At 41.0% G+C, this 21,507-nt stretch overlaps 1 protein-coding gene across 1 annotated transcript in view; it reads left to right on the forward strand.

Annotated features, from left to right (window-relative positions):
• The first annotated feature begins 9,057 nt into the window (after positions 1-9,057).
• The window catches only part of PPM1L (protein phosphatase, Mg2+/Mn2+ dependent 1L), a 303,559-nt gene continuing 291,109 nt past the window's right edge, over positions 9,058-21,507 (forward strand). The window contains exon 1 of the mRNA XM_082458427.1: positions 9,058-10,216. Within this exon, the coding sequence (XP_082314553.1) occupies positions 9,818-10,216 (399 nt within the window). The 5' untranslated portion in view covers positions 9,058-9,817. The remainder of the gene's footprint in view (positions 10,217-21,507) is intronic.

Here is a 21,507-nt window from a genome sequence, read left to right on the forward strand (position 1 = left end):
ACAAAGTTTACCACCTTAACTATTTTTAAGTGTACAGTTCAATAGGTTACGTATGTTCACATTTTTGTGCAACAAATCTCCAGAACTTCTTCATCTTGCAAAACTGAAACTCTATACTCATTAAAAAGTAATTCCCCATTATCCACTCCCCACGACCCCTGGCAACCACCTTTCTACTTTATGTTTCTATGAATTTGACTACTCTGGATATCTCAAATAAGTGGAATCATACAGTATTTGTCTTTCTGTGACTGGATTATTTCACTAAGTAATGTCCTAAAGGTTCATCCACTGTGCAGCATTTAACAAAGATATCCTTCCTTCTTAAAGCTGAATAGTATTCCATTGTATGTATAGAACACATTTTATTTGTCCACTTATCCATCAATGGACATTTGGGTTGCTTCCACCTCTTGGCTATCCTGAATAGCACTGCTCTGAAAATGGGTGTGCAAATGCAAGGTTTAAATTTTGAGGCATCTTTCCCTAATATGATGATGAATTTGAGTGGATTTAATCATATTCTAGTAACCATAATTCTGATCTTTTTCCTCTTTCAAAAACTGCCAGCTTCTCTGTGTAGCCAATGAAATAATACAAACTTATTATTCAAAGCTCTTCAAACTACAGTGCCAAGTGATCAATGCTGCTTTATCTCCTGTTAGTCTTCTAAGCTTTCTTTTCTTTGAGACTATGTGAATAAACAGAGTGAGTGACATTTTTTCTTTCTGGAACTCTATCCTGCTTATCTTAACCCCCTTTTTCTGTATGTCCAAGTCCTTCTATCCCACATCCTCACATTCCCTCCTTCATGAAGCCTTCCTGATCCCTACTACCAGATATAATTTTGTTCTCCTGAAAATCCCCACAATGTCTTGTGTCAGATAGGGTCTTATCATACCCTGCTCTCTATTTGTAAGAGTTGCCTATAAACTTATTTCATCCCCTTCAACTAAGAATAATTCACATCTATTGGGTGCTTACTATGTGCCAGGCACTGTTCCAAGCATTTCATGTATATTAGCTCCTATTATCCTTAAACTGACCTATGGAATAGGTGTGATAATTATATCTATTTTTTCTGATGAGAAAATTGAGGTGTAAAGGGGTTAAATAACTTGCCCAGCCCCACAGTGTGTTTTGAGTGGTGGAGATGAGCACGTGATTTGGCGGTGGAAGTGACAAGAGATCAACAAGGTGGAAGTAGTGAAAACCAGCTCAGGGAGAACCAATCCAAGAATGGCACTCTCTTCCATTACAGAAGGGTTGCCAGCTCTGTTGTCTGACTTTACAATTGGCAAGTTCACCACAGGAAGTATATACTGCATTCTTATGCTTTTGTTAAGAAACATTTGTCCATCTGTAGTATATTTATGAATGATTGCATGTTAAAGAACTTCTCACAATAAGCTCCATGAAGATAGGAATTGTGTCAGTTTTGCCTAGTTCCTAGTACAGTGCTGAATAAATGATAAAGTTATAAATAGATGAATGAGTAAATGAGTGGTTATACTCTATACTGTCTTGGGGGTGGTAGGAAAAATGGCTGGAGAAATGTACCCTTAGTGCATTGCAGATTCTGGTGTGCATGGAGGAATAAAAAGCTTACTTGCCCATTCTAAGCATGATTTAAATGACACAAATTATAAGGAAAAGATAAAATTGACTTTATAAAAATAAAATATAAGCTACAAAAACAAAAATCAAATAAAGTTCTTTATATTTCAAAGCATCATAAACAACTGAAAGGGGCTTCCCTGGTGGTGCAGTGTTTAAGAATCCGCCTGCCAATGCAGGGGACACAGGTTCAAGCCCTGGTCCGGGAAGATCCCACATGCCGCGGAGCAACTAAGCCTCTGCGCCACAACTACTGAGCCTGCGCTCTAGAGCCTGTGAGCCACAACTACTGAGCCCGCGTGCCACAGCTGCTGAAGCCTGCATGCCTAGAGCCCTTGCTCTGCAACAAGAGAAGCCACTGCAATGAGAAGCCAGCTTCATTCATGCACTGCAATGAAGAGTAGCCCCTGCTCGCGGCAACTAGAGAAAGCCCACGTGCAGCAGGGAAGCCCCAACACAGCCAAAAACAAACAAACAAATAAATAAATATTTAAAAAAATAAAATAAACAATGGAAAGACAAATGACAAGATGGGAAATGTATTTACAACTTGAATGACATAAAATATCAGCCTTATATATAAAAAACTTTCACACTTCAGAAAAAAAAAGACAAATACCCTAGTAGAAAAATGGACAAAGGACATTCATTTTGTAAAGATATTTGTTCTTTCGAAGACTTTCCCTGTGTCTATAATGAAAGTATGATCTTAAGATAAGCAACAATGAAAAAAAAAGTAAAACTATCTGAACGGGTTTTAATGTTTTCTATCTGTTAGTAAAGTCAATTTTCAACTATCCATGGGTGAGTTATTTTTTGACTTTTCTTTTTATTGCTGTCTAGGATTGAAAGGCACATTGATTAGTTTCACCTATTACCAGGGCTAGAATAATGATTTAAAATAACTACCTTTGTTCATTCAGGAACAAATATTTATAGTATACCTACTGTGTGCCAGGGATCGTGTTAGGTGCTGGAGTTATAATGGAGAACAAAACACAACTCCTGCCCTTGTGGAGCATATAAATTACAATGAGAGTGGGGGGAAACAGACATAGATTTAAAAAAAATTTATTTTATTGAAGTATAGTTGATTTACAATGTTGTATTAATTCCTGCTGTATGGAAAAGTGATTCAGTTAGACATATATATATATTCCTTTTCATATTCTTTTCCTTTATGGTTTATCACAGGATATTGAATATAGTCTCCTGTGATATACAGTAGGACCTTGTTGTTTATCCATCCTGTAGCTTGCATCTGCTAATCCCAAATTCCCAGTGTATCCCTCCCCTACCCCTCCCACCTTGGCAACCACAAATCTGTTCTTTATGATAAAACAGACGTTAATTTTTAAAAATCACACACAAAAAATATATTTACAACTTTGATGAACACTCTGAAGGTGCCATGAGAGTGGGGAAGAGGGACCTCACCTAGACCACAGAGTCGGGAAGGGCTCTTGAGAGAGTGATATATGAGCTGAGATCTGAGGGATAATAGTTAACTAGGAGGAGTGTGGGTGGGAGAGTGGGCTTGGGAAAAGCCAGCATTCCAGCTAAATGAAACTGCATGAATAAAGGACCCCAGTCAAGAGGGAGCTCCGTGCTTTATAGGAATTGTAAGAAGGCAAATGTGGCTGAAGTGGATGGGCTGAGGCAGCAGGTGGCATAAGGCTGAGAAGGAGATAGTTAAGACTTTTTTGTCTTTATTCTAAGAGCAGTGAGAAGTCATTTAAGGGTTTTAAGCAGGATTATTCAACTATTCAAATATCTCGCATTTGAATTAGCTAGAGTGTTGATGTGTGCTAATTAGAATAAAAAATGTAGGTAATGCTTTAGATTAACATTATAATTTAGGAAGCTTCTTTGAAAATTATCATAGAGAAGCCTAGGGCAATTAGATGAAGGATTCTTAGGATAAATGTGGTTTTTGTAAACAGACTTGGTGCACTGGTACAAAACAAGTATTCAGGAAACAAGTATCCTTAATATATCTCTGTAATTAATACAAAAAATTGGGTTGTAGAAAAGGATGTTGTGCTTTTGGAGAACAGTGAAATAAAACGATATTACACATGACTGGTGTCTGTCACATTAGCTCCATTTGACAGAACACTTAAGGTTAAAATTATAAGTCCAGATCGACATATTATTATACTTATTTAAATGATGGATTTATTTTCTTTGTTGTACTTCTAAAACAGATTCATTTTGTAAAGAGCATTTAAATTTTGCATCTAGAAAGGTTGTTTGAGAAGCGTTGAATATTTAAAATGGTTAATAGTCATGATCATTGTTAACCATTTTCCAAAGGGACCAATCTTGAAAATCACTTTTAAGACAGAATTTATAGTAATGGTCCCTTATATTATATTAAGGAGATTTGATCACACTGTTGGTGGGAATGTGAATGGGAACAATGTATTTTTTCTTTCTTTTTTTAAAAAAATTTATTTATTTTATTTTTGGCTGTGTTGGGTCTTTGTTGCTGCACGCGGGGTTTCTCTAGTTGTGGCGAGCAGGGGCTACTCTTTGTTGCGGTGCGTGGGCTTCTCACTGCGGTGGCTTCTCTTGTTGCAGAGCACGGTCTCTAGGCGCGCGGGCTCTAGAGTGTAGGCTCAGTAGTTGTGGTGCATGGGCTTAGTTGCTCCGCGGCATGTGCGATCTTCCCAGACCAGGGCTCAAACCCATGTCCCCTGCATTGGCAGGCGGATTCTTAACCACTGTGCCACCAGGGAAGCCCAGGAACAATGTATTTTCAAATACAGTTTGGCCCTAAATTGTAAAGTTGAACACTTTCATTCCCAACTATCCATTAATTTAATTCTTGGCTATATACCCTAGAGAAACTTTTGCATATATGCACCAAGAGATAGTATAAAAATAATTCATGAAATCATTGATCATAATAGCAAAAACCTGGAAACTCAAATGACCAGAGAAGATGAATACATAAATTATAGATCAGTCACAAGGTGGAGTATTATATAGCAGTGAAATGTTTGAACTATATGGAAGGATCTAGAAATATAACATTGAGTGAAAAAACAAGTACCAGAGGACCATATACAGTAGGATACCCTTTTATAAAGCTCAAAACCAAGCAAAACTAAAAAATATATTAATTATGGATGCAGACATATGTGATGATATTATTTTTAAAAAGACAAAGGGATGATAAAATGCAAAACTCAGGCTAGTAGCTACCTGTGGAGGACAGGTAGGGAGGCGGGATAGGGAAAGAACTCCTAGGTTAGTACAAAGGTTGGTCACAGCCCAGTTTTAGGTCAGCTTTATGGGTGTAGTACTCATGGTTGTTGTGCTTCATAACAATACTTTCATGCACTCTTTTGTATGTCTAGTTTAAAAGGTTATACATATATGGATGTATATTGATAGAATAATAGTAAGAGTCCTACTTAATACTCAGTACATATTTATATACAGATGGCAGGAACAATTTAAGAATACAAATCAAACTGGTAATTGGGAAATTTTAAGATGTGCAGAGAATTTCTCTCTATATAAAAGATTCATTTAAAATTTATTTCAGGGAATTTTTATTACATTCATCATTCAGAGGCTCAGCTGACATATTTGATTTTTATAACTTTGCAACAGGTGGCAAAAACAAAAAGAAATGAGGACATCATGGATCAACATCACACTAGAACATAGATTTGTTATCAAACTGTGTTATAAAGATTTCTTAAACCTAAGAGCTACAACTCTGAAATTTTTTCTGAAAATACACCATATTTTATGTTCTTTATATACTCGCAAGGTTGACATGAGTTAATTGCATAGTTGAAAATGGTAATTACCTGGTAACCATTTATCACTATTATTGTATCTCATGAAAGCCTAGGATTGCAATTAGCTCTCTGTTCATTACCATGTCACTTGTAACGGTAAAGTATTTGCATAATGTACATTCTATGGTACTCTTTTCTTCCCTCTGAAATTCAGATAGCATTTTACTTTAGCAACAAATCTTTTAGACTTCTACGTCAAGATGAAGGACAGTTTACTTGCACTTGTCTTTTGTCCCACAAATATCCTTGATGGGTGAGGTAAATACTCATAGTGCAGTGCTTATCCCAAAGGTTTAAGTCAGAATTGTGGAAAAGGAACCTGTGTATTCTTTTTGAGATTTCTATAACAGAGACCTACTGAAATGTTACTAGAGAAGTATAAAAATTAGACTAATCATCTCGGTGTCATTGAGCAATCAATGGATGTTAGGGTACTGAATTGGTGGTCAGAAGAACTGAGTTTGAGATTCCAACTTTATATATGCTGAATTATGATAATCATTTAATATCTTTGTGCCTCACTTTCCTTGAATTTATAAACAGAGATAATAGCTCCTCTGTCTTCTTCATAGAATTGTTATTAGAATGAAAATAAGTTGATATACATGAAAAACCTTTACAATCCCTCCCAAGGAATATGCAAATGTTTGCCACTAGAGGAAGGTCTTTTTTATTTCTCATACATATTAAAATTCACAGGGGGAGGAATAAATTGGGAGATTGGGGTTGACATATACACAGCACTATATGTAAAATAAGTAACCAATAAGGACCTACTGTATAGCACAGGGAACACTACTCAATACTCTGTAATGACCTATATGGGAAAAGAATCTAAAAAAGAGTGGATATATGTATATGTATAACTGATTCACTTTGCTGTACACCTGAAACTAATACAACATTGTAAATCAACTATACTCCAATAAAAATGAAAAAAAAAAGACATAAGGTTAAAATAATAATTATTTCATAAAGGGTCTCAGTTCTGTCATACAGTAAACAATGGATTTATAAAGATTAAAAAAATTCACAGTAAACTATAACAAAAAGCTCATTTAGGGTGTTTAAGAAATCACTATGAAACTAGATTAATTTCTTAATAGAAATAAGAAAATGCCTATAGGGTCTGCTTGAAAAATCATTTTATTGATTTTCACACAAATGAACTATTTAGATGTAAATGTCAAAGCAAATCTCCACAGAATCTGCAGGATATCTAGATTTATTAATCAAGTCAAGCCCTCCTTTTGTTATTTAACCTCCAGAGACCAGTACGGTCCTTTCTCTTCTTTATTTAGGTATGGAAGAAACAGAAGTCATGCGTCTCATGAATATTCGCTGCTATTGTCAATGCAGTAATGTTGTGGACAGGCTGGATTGACCCCTAGGTTTGGAATTTTTCTACCCCAGGGCCTGGTTTCACTTGTAGTTTTGAGGTCTTGATCAGCTTATCTGCAAGTTGCCTTTGCCACAGAGAAACAGATTCATGTACAGAGAGACTGATAATGCACCCTAAATCCATTTGCTAATTTACAGTAAGAAATATCATAAACTTATCTTCATAATAACACTAATGCATCACTTTGCTTTATAATTCCTAACCTTTGAATTCATTAGCTCATTTTGGAACCTCATCACTTAACGACTTTTGAACAGAATGATCTCATTTATTTTTTTGTTTTGTTTTTTGTTTTTAAACGAAGGGGCAATCTTTTTTTTTTAAATTCATTAATTAATTTTTGGCTGCATTGGGTCTTCGCTGCTGCGTGCTGGCTTTCTCTAGTTGCGGTGAGCGGGCTTCTCATTGCAGTGGCTTCTCTTGTTGCAGAGCAAGGGCTCTAGGCGCGCGGGCTTCAGTAGTTGCGGCTTGCGGGCTCAGTAGTTGTGGCTCACTGGCTCTAGAGTGCAGGCTCAGTAGTTGTGGCTTAGTTAGCTTAGTTGTGGCTTAGCTGTTCCGCGGCATTGGGATCTTCCCGGACCAGGGGCTCGAACCCGTGTTCCCTGCATTGGCAGGCGGATTCTTAACCACTGCACCACCTGGAAAGTCCCGATCTCATTTATTTCTAAACTGCTTATTTTCTGTATTTATCAGGTGGAAAATACCAAAAAGTGCAAAGTAGAACAGGAGACCATATCTTAGTTGTCAAAAATAACACGCTGTTAACAATTCTTCACATTTCCTTCCTTTTCTATGCTTATGTATATAATTGAGATCATATTGTACATGCCATTTAAATGTCAAAGTTTCCTTTTTTTTCTGGTTAAGATGGCAATCTATGACTTGTAAAAACTTTGGAAAAGTTGTAGAAAACAGATAAAAGCTCAAATCAGAAAATGAAAATCACATACAGTTTATTACTGTAGTTAACCATCGTTAACATCTTGGTGTATTTCCTTCCAGTGTTTTACTCCTTTTAATTTAATTTAATTTTTTTTTTTAAAACTTAGTCGGGATCACTCCAAAGCACAATGTTTGGGGAGACAGCCTCTGGCTGGGCTAGGAATCAGGCAGCCTCTATTCTCGAGTCTAGCTAATTGGAAGCTGCAGATCAGCACTCTTCTTCCTGGACAGGGGTAGCGAGAGTGAATATTTTCCTTTAAAGTTCACTTGTTTCCGTATTCTAAGCTGATTTGTACATTCTTCTCTTTTCCCCCCAGCATCTTCAAGGCCACCGGCACCTGCCCCATGCTTCAACAAGTTATCCTTGATGGCTTCTGGAAGCCCATTCACTTCTGCTTAACGAAAAACTCCTGCCCCCATTTCACCTTCTCCTGCGGTGACTGAGGAGGTGGTAGGAGGCCGTTAGTTCGGAGCTTCAAAGGGACGTGCAAACCTGAACAGCGGAGTCGGAGCCCTCGCCCCGCCGCAGGGTCAGGAGCGCCCGGGGGCTCCACTAGGAGGCTCCGTGTCTCTCTATGGAAGGGATGCGACCCGGGAAAGACTTCGTGGCTATGTCCCCGCTCCAGGGGCGTGTAGCTCGCAGAGAGGCCAGCCCAGCCTCATCGCTCCCGAGGTTATCATCAGAGCGCACTTCCACGTGGCTCTGAGTCCTCACATCCCACTGCTCTCGGGAGGTCTTTTCGCGTCGCGAGGTTTTTAGGCCCGACGCTCGCTCTCAGCCTCTCGGGAGATTCCGGCAGGCCTCTGTCCCAGAAAACCAAGGGTCCGAGCTCTCTGCCTCGCTTTGCGAGCCAGGAGAAGTGCGTCCCTTCTCGCTTGCCTTATGCCGGGCGAGGCGGGGACCGCACTACCGTGCCGCCAGCCAGAGGGGGGGACGCTCACGTGCGGCCCTCTGTTTTCCAGCCGGTAGCAGTGGATCCCGCGAAACCACCGTTCAGCCTACCAGGGTCAGTATTATATTGTCCTGAGAGTTCGCACAAGCGGCAGACAAGACCATCCACTCGAGCTCGGCTGCAGACGCGCCCCTTCCCTCCCCCCTCGGTTCGTCCAGACCGCCCGCAGTTGCAAGCGCGCCAGCCGCCGCCGATTTGCCTCGGCCTTTGACAGCTCGGCCCGAGCACCTCCAGGCCTCGAGTCCCGGCTCAAGGGGCGGGGCGAGGCGGGGCGAGCGAGCGCTGGGCGGGGCGAGCGCGAGCGGCGGCGCGAGGAGGGAGCGCCCGAGCCCAGCAGAGCCGAGCGGAGCGGAGCAGGGAGGTGCTGTGGACAGGCAGGCAGAGCCCAGCCGGCCGCCTGCGGCTCCGCGCCGATCGTGCTGCGTCCCCGGGCTCCGCGTACCCCCGCCTCTGCCCAGGCTCCCGCAAAACTTTTATTCTCTGGGGCCCTCTGGGTGTCTGAAGGACTCGGAGGGCTCGGCCCGCTCTGCGCTCCCCTGCGGCGGCGACCAAGGGGACGTGCATCCCTCACCCGCGGGGCTCTAGCGCCTCGTGCCTCTTCACCTGCCGATCGCTCCCCGGAGCAGCGAGGGGGCACCCGCGGAGGGGCCGCGCGGGAGCCAGCGCCCCGGAACTCTCCCGCCCACCGCGGCAGACCCGCCCGGCGCAACTTTAACTTGATTTCTCTCGTCAAGCCCCGGCACCCGCGACTGCTGCTGCCACCGCCGGCGTCTCGGCAGCCGCCGCCTCACAAAGGGGCGTAGGGAGGGGAGGCGGCGCGGGCGGCGGGCTCAGACGTCGGTGTGCTGGGCGCGGGCCTCCGGGCCGCCAAGGGCGGGAGACAAAAGGGAAACTGCCTCTGTTCACCGTGCGGGCTCGGAGCTGCCTGCTCGTCCGTCTCCCGCCCGGCTCTGTGAGCCTCCTCCCCCTAACCCTCGGCTGCTGCTCCGCCTCCCTCCCCGCGGGCTGTCCCCGCAGTGCTCCGGGACCCGGCGAGCTTTCGGGGCGCGCGTCGCTGCTGGCGGTTGGGGCTCTAGCGATAATAAATGATAGAGGATACAATGACTTTGCTGTCTCTACTGGGTCGCATCATGCGCTACTTCTTGCTGAGACCTGAGACGCTCTTCCTGCTGTGCATCAGCTTGGCGCTGTGGAGTTACTTCTTCCACACGGACGAGGTGAAGACCATCGTCAAGTCCAGCCGGGACGCCGTCAAGATGGTGAAGGGCAAGGTGGCCGAGATCATGCAGAACGACCGACTGGGAGGACTCGACGTGCTGGAGGCCGAGTTTTCCAAGACCTGGGAGTTCAAGAGCCACAATGTTGCCGTGTATTCCATCCAGGGCCGGAGAGACCACATGGAGGACCGCTTTGAAGTTCTTACGGACCTAGCCAATAAGACGCATCCGTCCATCTTCGGGATCTTCGACGGGCACGGGGGCGAGGTAGGAGTTCTCTGGGGCTTTGTTTGAGTGTGTGTGTGTGTTTGTGTATGTGTAAACAACAAGACGTGGTGTGCGTGTCGGGTAGCACCTGAGCGCGAGGGGCGTGGTGATGACCTGGTGTCGGACTGGACAAAGCCACTAGTTCCAAACGTGGCCAAGTTGCCAGAAACACCGCGGGATCCAGACCTCTTGTACTGAGGGTCCAGTGTGGGGGAGGAAGGGTCATCCATAACCTATTTCGTGCCTCATAATTTATGAAGTTTCCCAAGGCCAGAGCCCAGCAAATGACTGTGTTAGTTTTGCTGGGAGAGTTAATGGTTTGTACAGTGAACTTTGGCCCCGGGCCTCAGCGCCCCTGTTCTGGGGTTTGAGGCCGAGCTAGGCGCAAAGAAGGAAGAAATCTTTGATTCTCGTTAGGAAAAAGATAAAATCTGCAGAGGCAAATCAGTGAGGACTTAGTGAGGATGAAGGAAGCTCTGACTCCTTTCCAGCTCTTTCGCCCTGAGGAGGAACCCGAGGGGCAGCGCTGCGCTTCTTCCCAATTCCATTAACTTTGCAAGTGCAATCCGGCCACTTGACAGCAGCGCTTCGCTGGCCGCCTGCTTTTAGCTGGATCGAGGCGCGGGACCGAGATGCCTCTGGCCTTTGCAGAGGTGGCAATCCCCGCAGAGGTAGCGGTGCCCAGATCTCGCCCCTGCGCCCTGGCCGGCGTGGGACACAGACGTCTCCCTGCTTCTAAATTCCTTTATTTGGGGTTCATGTGGGAGCAAGAGATAAGGTTAGAGGCCGGTTCAAGTCCCTCTCCCGCATTTCTGCGGCACCCTGATTGCTTGTCGGGGCTCAGATTTCCTGGAGGTCGGGGCGAGAGTTGGCTTTGGTCCTTGGGCATCGGCCCAGGCGAAGTGAGTGGCAAATGTGGCTCCAGAGCGGTGCTCCAAAGAGTAGCAGGCCAGCCACCCCATCTCTCTAAACTTGGCAGTTTGGAAAAGAGTTTCATTGCTGCATACTTTTTTTTTTTTTTTAAAACATACTTTCTTACTCCCCACACCCCCTCTTCACCACCCCTTCTTCATCATTTCCTCCTTCCCCCGCCCCCTTCTCCCATCCAACTTTCCAACCCCTAAATTCTCTTGGCGCTTCTGATCTCTGGGTGGGCTGTAGGGGATATCATTCTCTTTCAAGCTTGTTCTTTGGCCTTTGTTTTGGGTGACCATTGGGAACGCTCTGAACTGGGTATCTTAACTGCATTCTCTCTTTGATACAAGGTCACTTCACCCACCACTCTGCTAATCTTTCCCACATACTGTATGTACCTACCTGGTAGAACCAACTTTGCCAGGAATGACAAACTTGATTGGAAAATTTATTTGGTAGAGCTGAAATCAGTTTTTGCTATCTTCCATCCACCCTAGCCCTTTCTATATTCTGTGTTTCAAAAGGAAGGTTTCTCACTGATTGTAAATTTGTAGCCTCTTGTGTAGTATGGGGTTCTTTCCTTTCCCCTTGGGTAGGTGAAAGATGTGAGGTTAATTGAGGGAAGGGACACTGTGTATTTGGGTAAAAAACATATCTGAAAGATAAGGTTGCCAATATAATGGCTGATTTGTTTCCTGGTCTGAGAATGTCTATATTTTCATTTTATGTGCCTCGACAGTTGTAAACCATTTAATAAAGCTTATATTTATTATATACTTAACATTAAAATTGTTGGCAGATGATGATCTGATTCTTGTGTTAGAAAGTACAGTTTTATTCATAACTTAAATGTCTGGATGTACTATTAATGTTGTGAAACTCTGGGTTGTGCTCGTCTGGGTGTGCTGTATTGGCCTGTTTTGAGCCTGCACATGTAAGTGAATGGGTATTTTTAAATTTTCTTCTAAGTTGATATTCTAGAAAGTGAATATTAAAGACTCCAACAGATTTCAGGTTGAAAAATTTCCAGTATTATCTTCTGGCAAATGTACCATTCAGAAAAGGGACATGCAAAATGCTTTTATTTAACTAGAAACATTTTACATGTATAGGGCTTTTCATTAAAGTTTTAAATAATAAAGGAGATCATCATTGTTAGCTAAACTATGAAATGAGTTTCATTGTGCCTTATATTAAAAAGCTTGCTGTTTGCAAAATAATTAATATTATCAGTACCCTGAAAAACAGAACAATTGTTCTGTCTATAACATCCTACAGTGCATAGCCAGTTCATTAATTTTGGCTTTGTTTTAGGGCAAAATAAGGAGTTATAAAAAAGAGCTATTTAATTGCTATTGCGAATGTGATGATAAATAATCTTAGGTATTTCTCTCTTCCTTTTTCTTTCATTCAAAGAAAATCCGACCATCTAATTCTTGTCTTCTGTGCTGTGTAGCTTCTTTAATATTCACCAGAGGAGGGTGCCACTGTTTGATTTTGGTGTAGATGATAGTTATCACCTTTCAGAAAAGAGGAAGCTTTTTCTGAACTCTCTACATACACATATATGTTGTCCGTAGTGTGGTATGGAAGATGATGAGGAATTTAATTTTATTTCTAATAATTCAAACTAATAAGATAGGCTATTAAAAATCAGGACCCATGTACAATGGTAGTGCTTTTAGATACAGAAGGAACCTAAGCCACCTTTTATATCTATTTCATTCTGTTTTTTAGATGAGATGTTTATTGATGGCAGGAGAAGTTGTGACCTTCCTTAGACTGCATGGCTTATTCAAGGCCTTCAGTTTGATAAGCTTTATATTAAACCAGTGGACAAATTAGTTTGCATATTTACCTAGGTAAATAGATAGCACACTAGGGATACAGAGGTGAATGAGACATGATTCCCATTCTCAGAAAGTTTCAGTGTGGTAAGAGAGATAGACCTGTATACCAGAAATTATAGTCATTGTGTGTTTAGGGTGTTATTGGAATACTGAAGAGGGTCATTTAAATCAAATTGGAAGGTGCGAGGCCCTGGGAAAGACACCTTGAAGGCATCATTTACTGCAAGGTTAAAAGTGTAGGCTTTGAATCTGTGCTCTGCCTTAAACTAGCTGTGACCTTGGGCAAGTTGCTTAAGCAGCTTTATCTGGGAGTTTTTAATCTGAAAAATATGCATAATAATGCATGTGAGGTTCACCGTCATCAGTTGTGTTAATACCCTATCTAGAAAAATATTTGATGGAGAGAAAGATGTGGAAGAAGAAAGCTTAGAGACCAAGAAGTCTGCAGTGTTGGGGCAGCAGTATCCAAGGGAAGGAAGGAGACTCTACACATGAAAGCCACAACTTTGATTACTAGAAAGGTGTATGTTGGATACAGATAATTCATTAGGTATCCACCGAATTCTCTATCACTGTTTGTTCTAACTTCCGGTGAACTGATTATTAATTTAGGATTCCAGGTATCCTAGCATTGGGAAAGTAGCATCCTGGCTTCAGGTGCAAATTTTCTGATTAGTGAAAAGGAATATTCTTTATGATTAATTAATGAATTGGTATTCTGACTTGTACTTCAGCCTCTTCTGAGTTGTTAACCTGAGTTAGTTCTCTTGAGTCTGTTCAACTGTGTATTTTTAACAAAGCTATGTCTCCAGACTTGTTATGCTGAGGACCAGACTCTGGATGGCTGTGACTTCCAGATGGATGATATCTTAATGAGCCATGTTTTTTTTTAGAGGTGTTATGGGCTAGCTTCCTTACTTGATTCCCTTGGGCCCTTGGTAACATTCTAACCACCATACTATGGGTGGTTGGTTGAAAGTGTGTGTGTGTGTGTGTGTGTATGTGTGTGTGTGTGTCTAAAGCTATGACAGTGACTCTTTTGCTGTATAATGAAAATTAAAATAACAAAAAGGAAAAAAATAGCTTAGATTGTATCAACTAATGTGGAAAGGTTATTTTTAAAATTACAAAATACTGTTTATCTAAGAAAATTGTTTTTGGTGCTTATCTATAATTTTTATAGATAAGCAAAATGTGTTTTTTGTTTTAAACTTTTTATATTAGCTAGAAGAAATATCACTGACCGTTTGAGGCACCTTTGTCAATGTTCATGGCTGAAACTTATATAGAAGAATGATTGTTATGTGTTCCATATGCTTATGGACATTACTGTATTAAAGGTCATATATCATTGTATCATAAAATTGACACACAACTTGGCCAACGGTTTAAGCTGAGTTCCACACTTCACATCAGAGAGAAGCTATACTTCCGGTGCTTGTCAGGGGCTATAGTCTTGAGGCTTAGCACTTCTCAGAAGCTCAGAAGAAAAACTGCTTATGGAGGGTTGCCTGAAGGATATATACAGTCTCGTTCTTTAGATGAGTGGTTCTTAACTTTTCTTGAGTCATGCTTCTCTTTGAGGATGTTATGAAACTACCGACATATCCCCCAGAGAAATGGACATTAGCATCAAGTTTTGTTTATAATTTCAAAGAGAATTAGATGCCTGAAGCCTCTGGATTTTAGGTTAGTCTAGATAGAATAAAATCTGTCTCTGATAAATCTAGACCTGCAGGGAGCTGTGTACCCAGACCCCACCTTGCCCTGATTGCCTTCCTCTTCCTTCCTCTCTGTCATTTTGCATTTATTGACTTGTGTGCTGGCATTTGTTATGAGGGACGGTCTCCCAAAGCTCTCTGACACATCAACTTTAGGGATGTCCCTGAGGACTTTATTTGTTACAGTATATAATATCCTCTTTATGAGGACCAAGGGAGAGAGAGTTCTCTAAGAGCTTTTTGTTTTTATCTTAAGGATGCTGAATCATGTAACTGATTGGATCATCCTGTGTTTGTTGGCTGCCAGAAGTGTTAGAGCCAAACCTCTGACCTACCTCTAGCAAGTGTGCAGAATTTTATTAATTTGGTACATGAACCTCACTCCCAGGACAGCTTATATTTCCTACATTTAGTTTTCCTTTGTCCCATTTTTCTCTTTCTCCTCTTAGATATGTCATTTTATCTTGTGGTATATGTATTTATGTAAGTTTCATTGGCTCCTCTCTGAAATAAGATATGCTAGTTCCAGATAAATAAATTATGAGTGGCATAATGAATGATCTGCCTTCCAGACGTTACAACTGACGTTAGTAAATGTTGGGCTCCCACATTACTGATGTACCAGAAGCCTGTAGATTTAGTGTGGACAAATGCCTTATGGTTTAAGAGAAAATTCAGGTTATTTTGGTTTAAAATGGCACATTAACATTTCTGCCCCAAAAGGGGGAGGCACTTTCCCTTTTTTAAAAAAATAAATATATTTATTTTATTTTTATTTATTTTTGGCTGCGTTGGGTCTTTGTTGCTGTGTGCAGGCTTTCTCTAGTTGAGATGAGCGGGGGCTACTCTTCACTGCAGTGCGCGGGCTTCTCATTGCGGCGGCTTCTCTTGTTTCGGAGTACGGGCTCTAGGCGCGGGCTTCAGTAGTTGTGGTGCACAGGCTTAGTTGCTCCGCAGCATGTGGGATCTTCCCGGACCAGGGGTCGAACTCGTGTCCCCAGCAGTGGCAGATGGATTCTTAACCACTGTGCCACCAGGGAAGCCCGGCACTTTCCCTTTAATAACCCATCCCTGTCCTGTGCTTAGCAGCTGTTTGTAGGTGAATGTAGGAACCTGACTGCTGACCATGGTGCATCTTCTGAACAGATTGTTTAGAAATTCAGTTTAATTAAACCAACATTTTCTGTATAGTCTGTGGCATAACAGAGTTATGCTCTCTGTGATGCCCAAAGATGAATCAGTATATTCTCTGTCCTCAGGGAGCATTCCATCTACTTGAAGAGATGAGTTTTTAAAAAATAGCAGAACTACAAGATGCAGTTGGACCACCTACAAGAGAGTGGTGACCTGACTGAGGGAGCTTGGGGAGTCTTGGATAATTTTGAAGAGGAACTGACATTTGACTATATCCTAGCATTTCAGTAGACAGAGATTGGGTGGAGGGAGGATGAAAAGATGACATCACAGGTGGAAGAAAAAGTGTGAAAATGGATCAGAGGAAGTAAAATGCAGTCACAGCTGGAAGAAAGGCAGGTAGCTCTATTTGTTTAGAGCAGGCTTTCTCCATATGCTGTAATCTAGAAGCCCACTCATTTTTCTTCCATATTTAAGTGCCTTCTGTTTTATGATATACTTCATATTGTTTTTTATTGATTTATTTTTATAAATTTATTTATTTATTCACTTTTGGCTGCATTGGGTCTTCGTTGCTGCATGCAGGCTTTCTCTAGTTGCGGCAAGCGGGGGCTACTCTTCGTTGCGGTGCGTGGGCTTCTCATTGTGGTGGCTTCTCGTTGCGGAGCATGGGCTCTAGGTGCGTGGGCTTCAGTAGCTGTGGCACGTGGGCTCAGCAGCTGTGGCTTGCGGGCTCTAGAGCGCAGGCTCAGCAGTTGTGGCGCATCGGTTTAGTTGCTCCGTGACATGGGGGATCTTCCCGGACCAGGGCTCGAACCTGTGTCTCCTGCATTGGCAGGCAGACTATCAACCACTGTGCCACCAGGGAAGTCCCATATTGTTTTTTAGATATCTGTTTTTTTAAAGTTAAGTATATTTGTTTAAAAAAGAAACTTCATATCAGCACTGTGAGTAGAAAGTCCATAAAATGAAATTCTTGGCCTCCAACTTGCTAATAATCTATCTCCATCTTGATGGAGTAGAGCGATACTAAAAAAGTTCTTCTCCTAGTCTCTGGTTGCCTCTAGAGTCCTTCTGTCCCCCTCCCCTGGCTCTTCATGAGCAGAAAGGTGGCTTTTAAAATTTAATTGTTGACCAATTAAATTGAAGTGAGGCAGGTTGCTTGTTCCCTTCGCAGGTGGAAGGTACCTCTGGTGATGCCACTCTTTGAGGAACCCTGGTTTGGAACAGCTTTCCACTGTGTGGACTCATGTGACAGATAAGATTTCATGTGTTACACACCTCCCTGGGGAACCCAGAATGATAGGCAGTTCAGTGTTCTAGCGGAAATTCCACCCCCATTTCTAACGCAGGTACATGAGAAGACATTATAGGCATAAACCTGAATCCTTTCTAGCTTAGTTTAAAAAGTAAATAATTCATAAGTTTTGGTACTTGAGCCATTATTGGTTACAAACTGTGACTACTTACAATGACAGGATACACAGTGACATGTGTGCTGGGACCCACAGTTGAGGAGGCTTAGCCTGGAGTTTACGATGTACCCAGGTGAGGAGTTGGAGATGCTGCTGGAACGTTTGTCAGCACTGACACTGAAAGCCACACTGAGGAGCCTGGGCCACGTGCTGTAGATATTGGAGAACCACTGGATATTTTTGAGCAAGGGAATGGCTTTTAAATCCATGCTTTAGTAATTCTGTTCCTCTAATCTATATAGAAGATTGATGTGAATGAACAAGATAGAAAGGGTGTGTGTGTGGGGGGGTGTCAATTGGGGAAGCCTGGGCCAGAGCAGTGAAGAGGAAACCCAGGGGTGTGGGCCATTGCTGAAAAGGGGGAAGGGATGAATTAGAGACCCTCTGAAGTAGTAAGACTGCTGTGGGGGTCCCCAGTGTGACAGCATCAACATGATAGAGGGCGGTTGATAGAAGAGCAAATTTGGGCAGTAGTGAGAATAGTGTGAGTTTGGCTGTAAACTTGTTTCCCTTTTCCCCTGTATATTTAGATGTTTTTTTGGATTCATAAAATGTTTGTTGACTGTCTAGCTCCCCAATTTGTAAAACATTATTTCTGTCATACCTTATCTAAATGGATACATTTTAAAACAATGAAAATATACATTGTATGTAATATCTGATTTATTCAAATGGAAAGGCATTTATTACTATTTTACTTTGTTACCAGGAATAATTTAGGCTTTGTTACGAGGTATGGTTTTCCCAAGACTAAAAAACAGCACTATATCTTCATATCTCTTAAATGATTTCATTTCCTTGACACTGCTTTTAAAATAAAAAATATGTATATCATTCAGTCTCAGATGAAAATGTTCCCTGGGCTGTGTTCAGTTTAAATGTAAGCACATAATTCGTCAGGGACTCAGATTTTTAAAAAGTGATATTTCAATTTTGAATGTTAATACTTGAAGCATTTGTTTTATTCTTAATTTCTACTTTAATCTTGAACTACTTCAGTAATATAGTTTTGTGGTTTAACTTTTATTACCATTTTAATAATCCTATTTAATAAATATGAAAGTAAATCTGCAGCAAATTAAACATATTTAAAAATAAATTAATTTTAAAATTATAAGAGTAATATGACTACATGATAGATAATATAGAAAAGAAAAAAAATCACTCCAAATTTCATTATCCTGTCACATCCACTATTACGATTTTGGTGTATTACTTGCTCGTCTTTTTTTATATGCATTTAAAATATAATTTTACATTGTTATACATATAGCTTTAAATCTTGGCTTTTTTTCACTTTGTATAATCCTGTAAACCCTTAGTTATTTTGCTCCATAATTCTTTATTATATTTCTAATGTATTTTTTAGTGATGGAGTGATATTTTACTGAATGGATATTTGATAAATTACTCAATTGCTTCCTTATTGGTATACACTTAGGTTCCTCTAACTTTTCACCGTTATAAATAACATTGTAATATGTGTTTTTGTGCTTTTACTGTAGTTTGGATTATTTCTCCAAGGTGGATTTCCAGAAGTGGGATTTCTGGATCAGAAGATAAGTAAAGAAACCACTATTATTGGTAGTAATGATATTAATAATGGTTGACAATTATTGAATATGTATAATATGCCAGGTAGTGTTTAAAGTACTTTACTTATGTTATTTAATTTTAATTATCATAACAATTTTTGAGGTAGGTACTGTGTTATCCACATTTTACCTATGTAGAAATTAAAGCACTGAGAGGTTAAGTAATTTGCCCAAGGACTGTCCACAGTTCATAGATGGTGAAACTAGGATTTGAAACTGGGATTCAAAGTTAGAGCTATTTACCTCCAAAGCCTGTGCTATCAGTTTCTGGTTGGAGTTCTACAAATCTCATAATTTGGGCAATAAAGTGCAAATAGCATTGTTAGGTGGACCCTGCCTGGTCTTCTTGTGTTAGTCAGTAAGACTTGGTGTTTCTTCTTTGACAGTTGTGTCCCCGTGTCCCTGTGACATGTTGCTCTTGAAAACTCTACACTGGAACCTTGGTAGGTAGATCTTATAATTACCTGAGAAAGTCCTGAAGTTAAAAAAATTAGAGGTCAGAAGTCAGAGCAGGTGGTGACTCACACTTAAACAGCCGTTCTCAGCCACTCCCCTTCTTTGCTGGCAGAATCTCTAACCCACTACAGAGAATCCCTGACGTTTTTGCCTCTTGACTCATGAAAGGCTTGCATAGACGTTATGGTGGCATTAACGTAGCCATTCTCAATAAACAATAACGATTTATATTTTATTTTAAAGTACCAAGGGCTTGACTTTAGAATAAGTATGTAGGGGTGTGTGTATATTTGCGTAATTTCTCTTTATACTGAAGCACTGTTTTTTTTTTTTTCTCCTTTTTTTTTTTTTTGAGGGCCAAAATAATTTCCTAATACATAAATGACTGTAAATTTAAAAGAGCAAAATATTATTGTTTCATTTGTTTATTTATTTATCTATTTATTTATTTATTATTTTTGGCTGTGTTGGGTCTTAGTTGTGGCACACAGGATCTTTCGTTGTGGTGCGTGGGCTTCTCCCTAGTTGTGGCATGTGGGTTTTCTCTCTCTAGTTGAGGCACGCAGGCTCAGTAGTTGTGGCCCACGGCTTAGTTGCCCCGCGGCATGTGGGATCTTAATTCCCCGACCAGGGATCGAACCCGAGTCCCCTACACTGGAAGGTGGATTCTTTACCATTGGACCACCAGGGAAGTCCCTTTTCATTTGTTTATAATACTGAGTTGGTATGTTTAGCTTGAGTAGATGCTACGTCTTGTGTTTCCATTGCAGAAGACTACTTAATACTTTGTTCTCTTAGTCAAGCCCAGTCTTTAGTGATGGCTAGTTATAATCTGTTTTTAATATAAATCTGCAAGTTAGGCATCTCTGGGCCTGTAATCACTTGGAAAGGGTGCCTTTTTATAATTTCTACAAAAGTGTAAGTAAGTCACCATAGCAATAGGCTGTATTTCTTTTCTTTTTTTTTTTTTTTAATTTTATTTATTTTTGGCTGCGTTGGGTCTTCCTTGCTGCGCGCGGGCTTTCTCTAGTTGTGGTGAGCGGGGGCTACTCTTCATTGTGGTGCGTGGGTTTTTCATTGCGGCGGCTTCTTTTGTTGCAGAGCAAGGGCTCTAGGCGCGCAGGCTTCAGTAGTTGTGGATCGCAGTCTCCAGAGCGCAGGCTCAGTAGCTGTGGCACATGGGCTTAGTCGCTCCGCGGCATGTAGGATCTTCCTGGACCAGGGCTTGAACCCATGTCCCCTGCATTGGTAGGTGGATTCTTAACCACTGCGCCACCAGGGAAGCCCAGGCTGTATTTCTGAGACTCACATTCTTTACTATACCATCCATCATTGTTGCCCTCCTTGTTCTGCTCCTGTGTGAGCAGCTGACAGATAATCTGTGTGTACTAGTTGCTAAGCCAAAGACCAGTTATCCACTGCACATTATGCAGCAAACCTTATGACTTCTCTAGAGAAGTGAATACTTATTTGCATTTGCTTTTCAACATTGTTGGTCATTATAAATGTGAATGGGGGTTTAATGCCCTGTAGTAATAAATCTTAAATATTTGAAATGGTATTTTTAACAGGACAGTGTATATTCAGCACTACTCTTGGGCAGTAAAGTTTTAAACCTAAAAACATTACAAAATTTTTATTCTCTTAGTTATAGAATTGCCATAGGTCAGAAACTGTTTTATTCTGATAAGTATATACCATTTCCTTTTTAATCTAGTAAGTGCTTTCATTTCTCTTTTTAATTAAATAAATTAACTCTTAGTTAAATTAGTCACTGGACATTTTCTGGCCAATAAGCCTCTTAACTGACACTGTCAGGATTTTATAGAAATTGAGGCATAGATTTCGATCATACTGTTCACCTTTTTGATCCTTAGTATAATGAGATGAATTTGCTATAAGAACTGAGTTACACAGGTATGTGATAAATATAACTGTCCCAGAATTTGGGATTAAGAAGTTTTTACTTCGCTTTTATTTTAACACTTAGATGTTTTTCTAAATTTCTGTTTAGAAAGAAGATAAATTTTCTCTTTAGATAGGCCTGGCAGGGATCTTCAATTGTCATATAATCCAAATATAGTGCCTAAGGCTTCACAGCTACATGAATAATCTATTTTTAAAGACTTTCATCAAGGAGATTCC

The sequence above is a fragment of the Balaenoptera physalus genome (assembly GCF_965194825.1).
Source record: "Balaenoptera physalus genome assembly, chromosome: 4".
Lineage (NCBI taxonomy): Eukaryota > Metazoa > Chordata > Mammalia > Artiodactyla > Balaenopteridae > Balaenoptera > Balaenoptera physalus.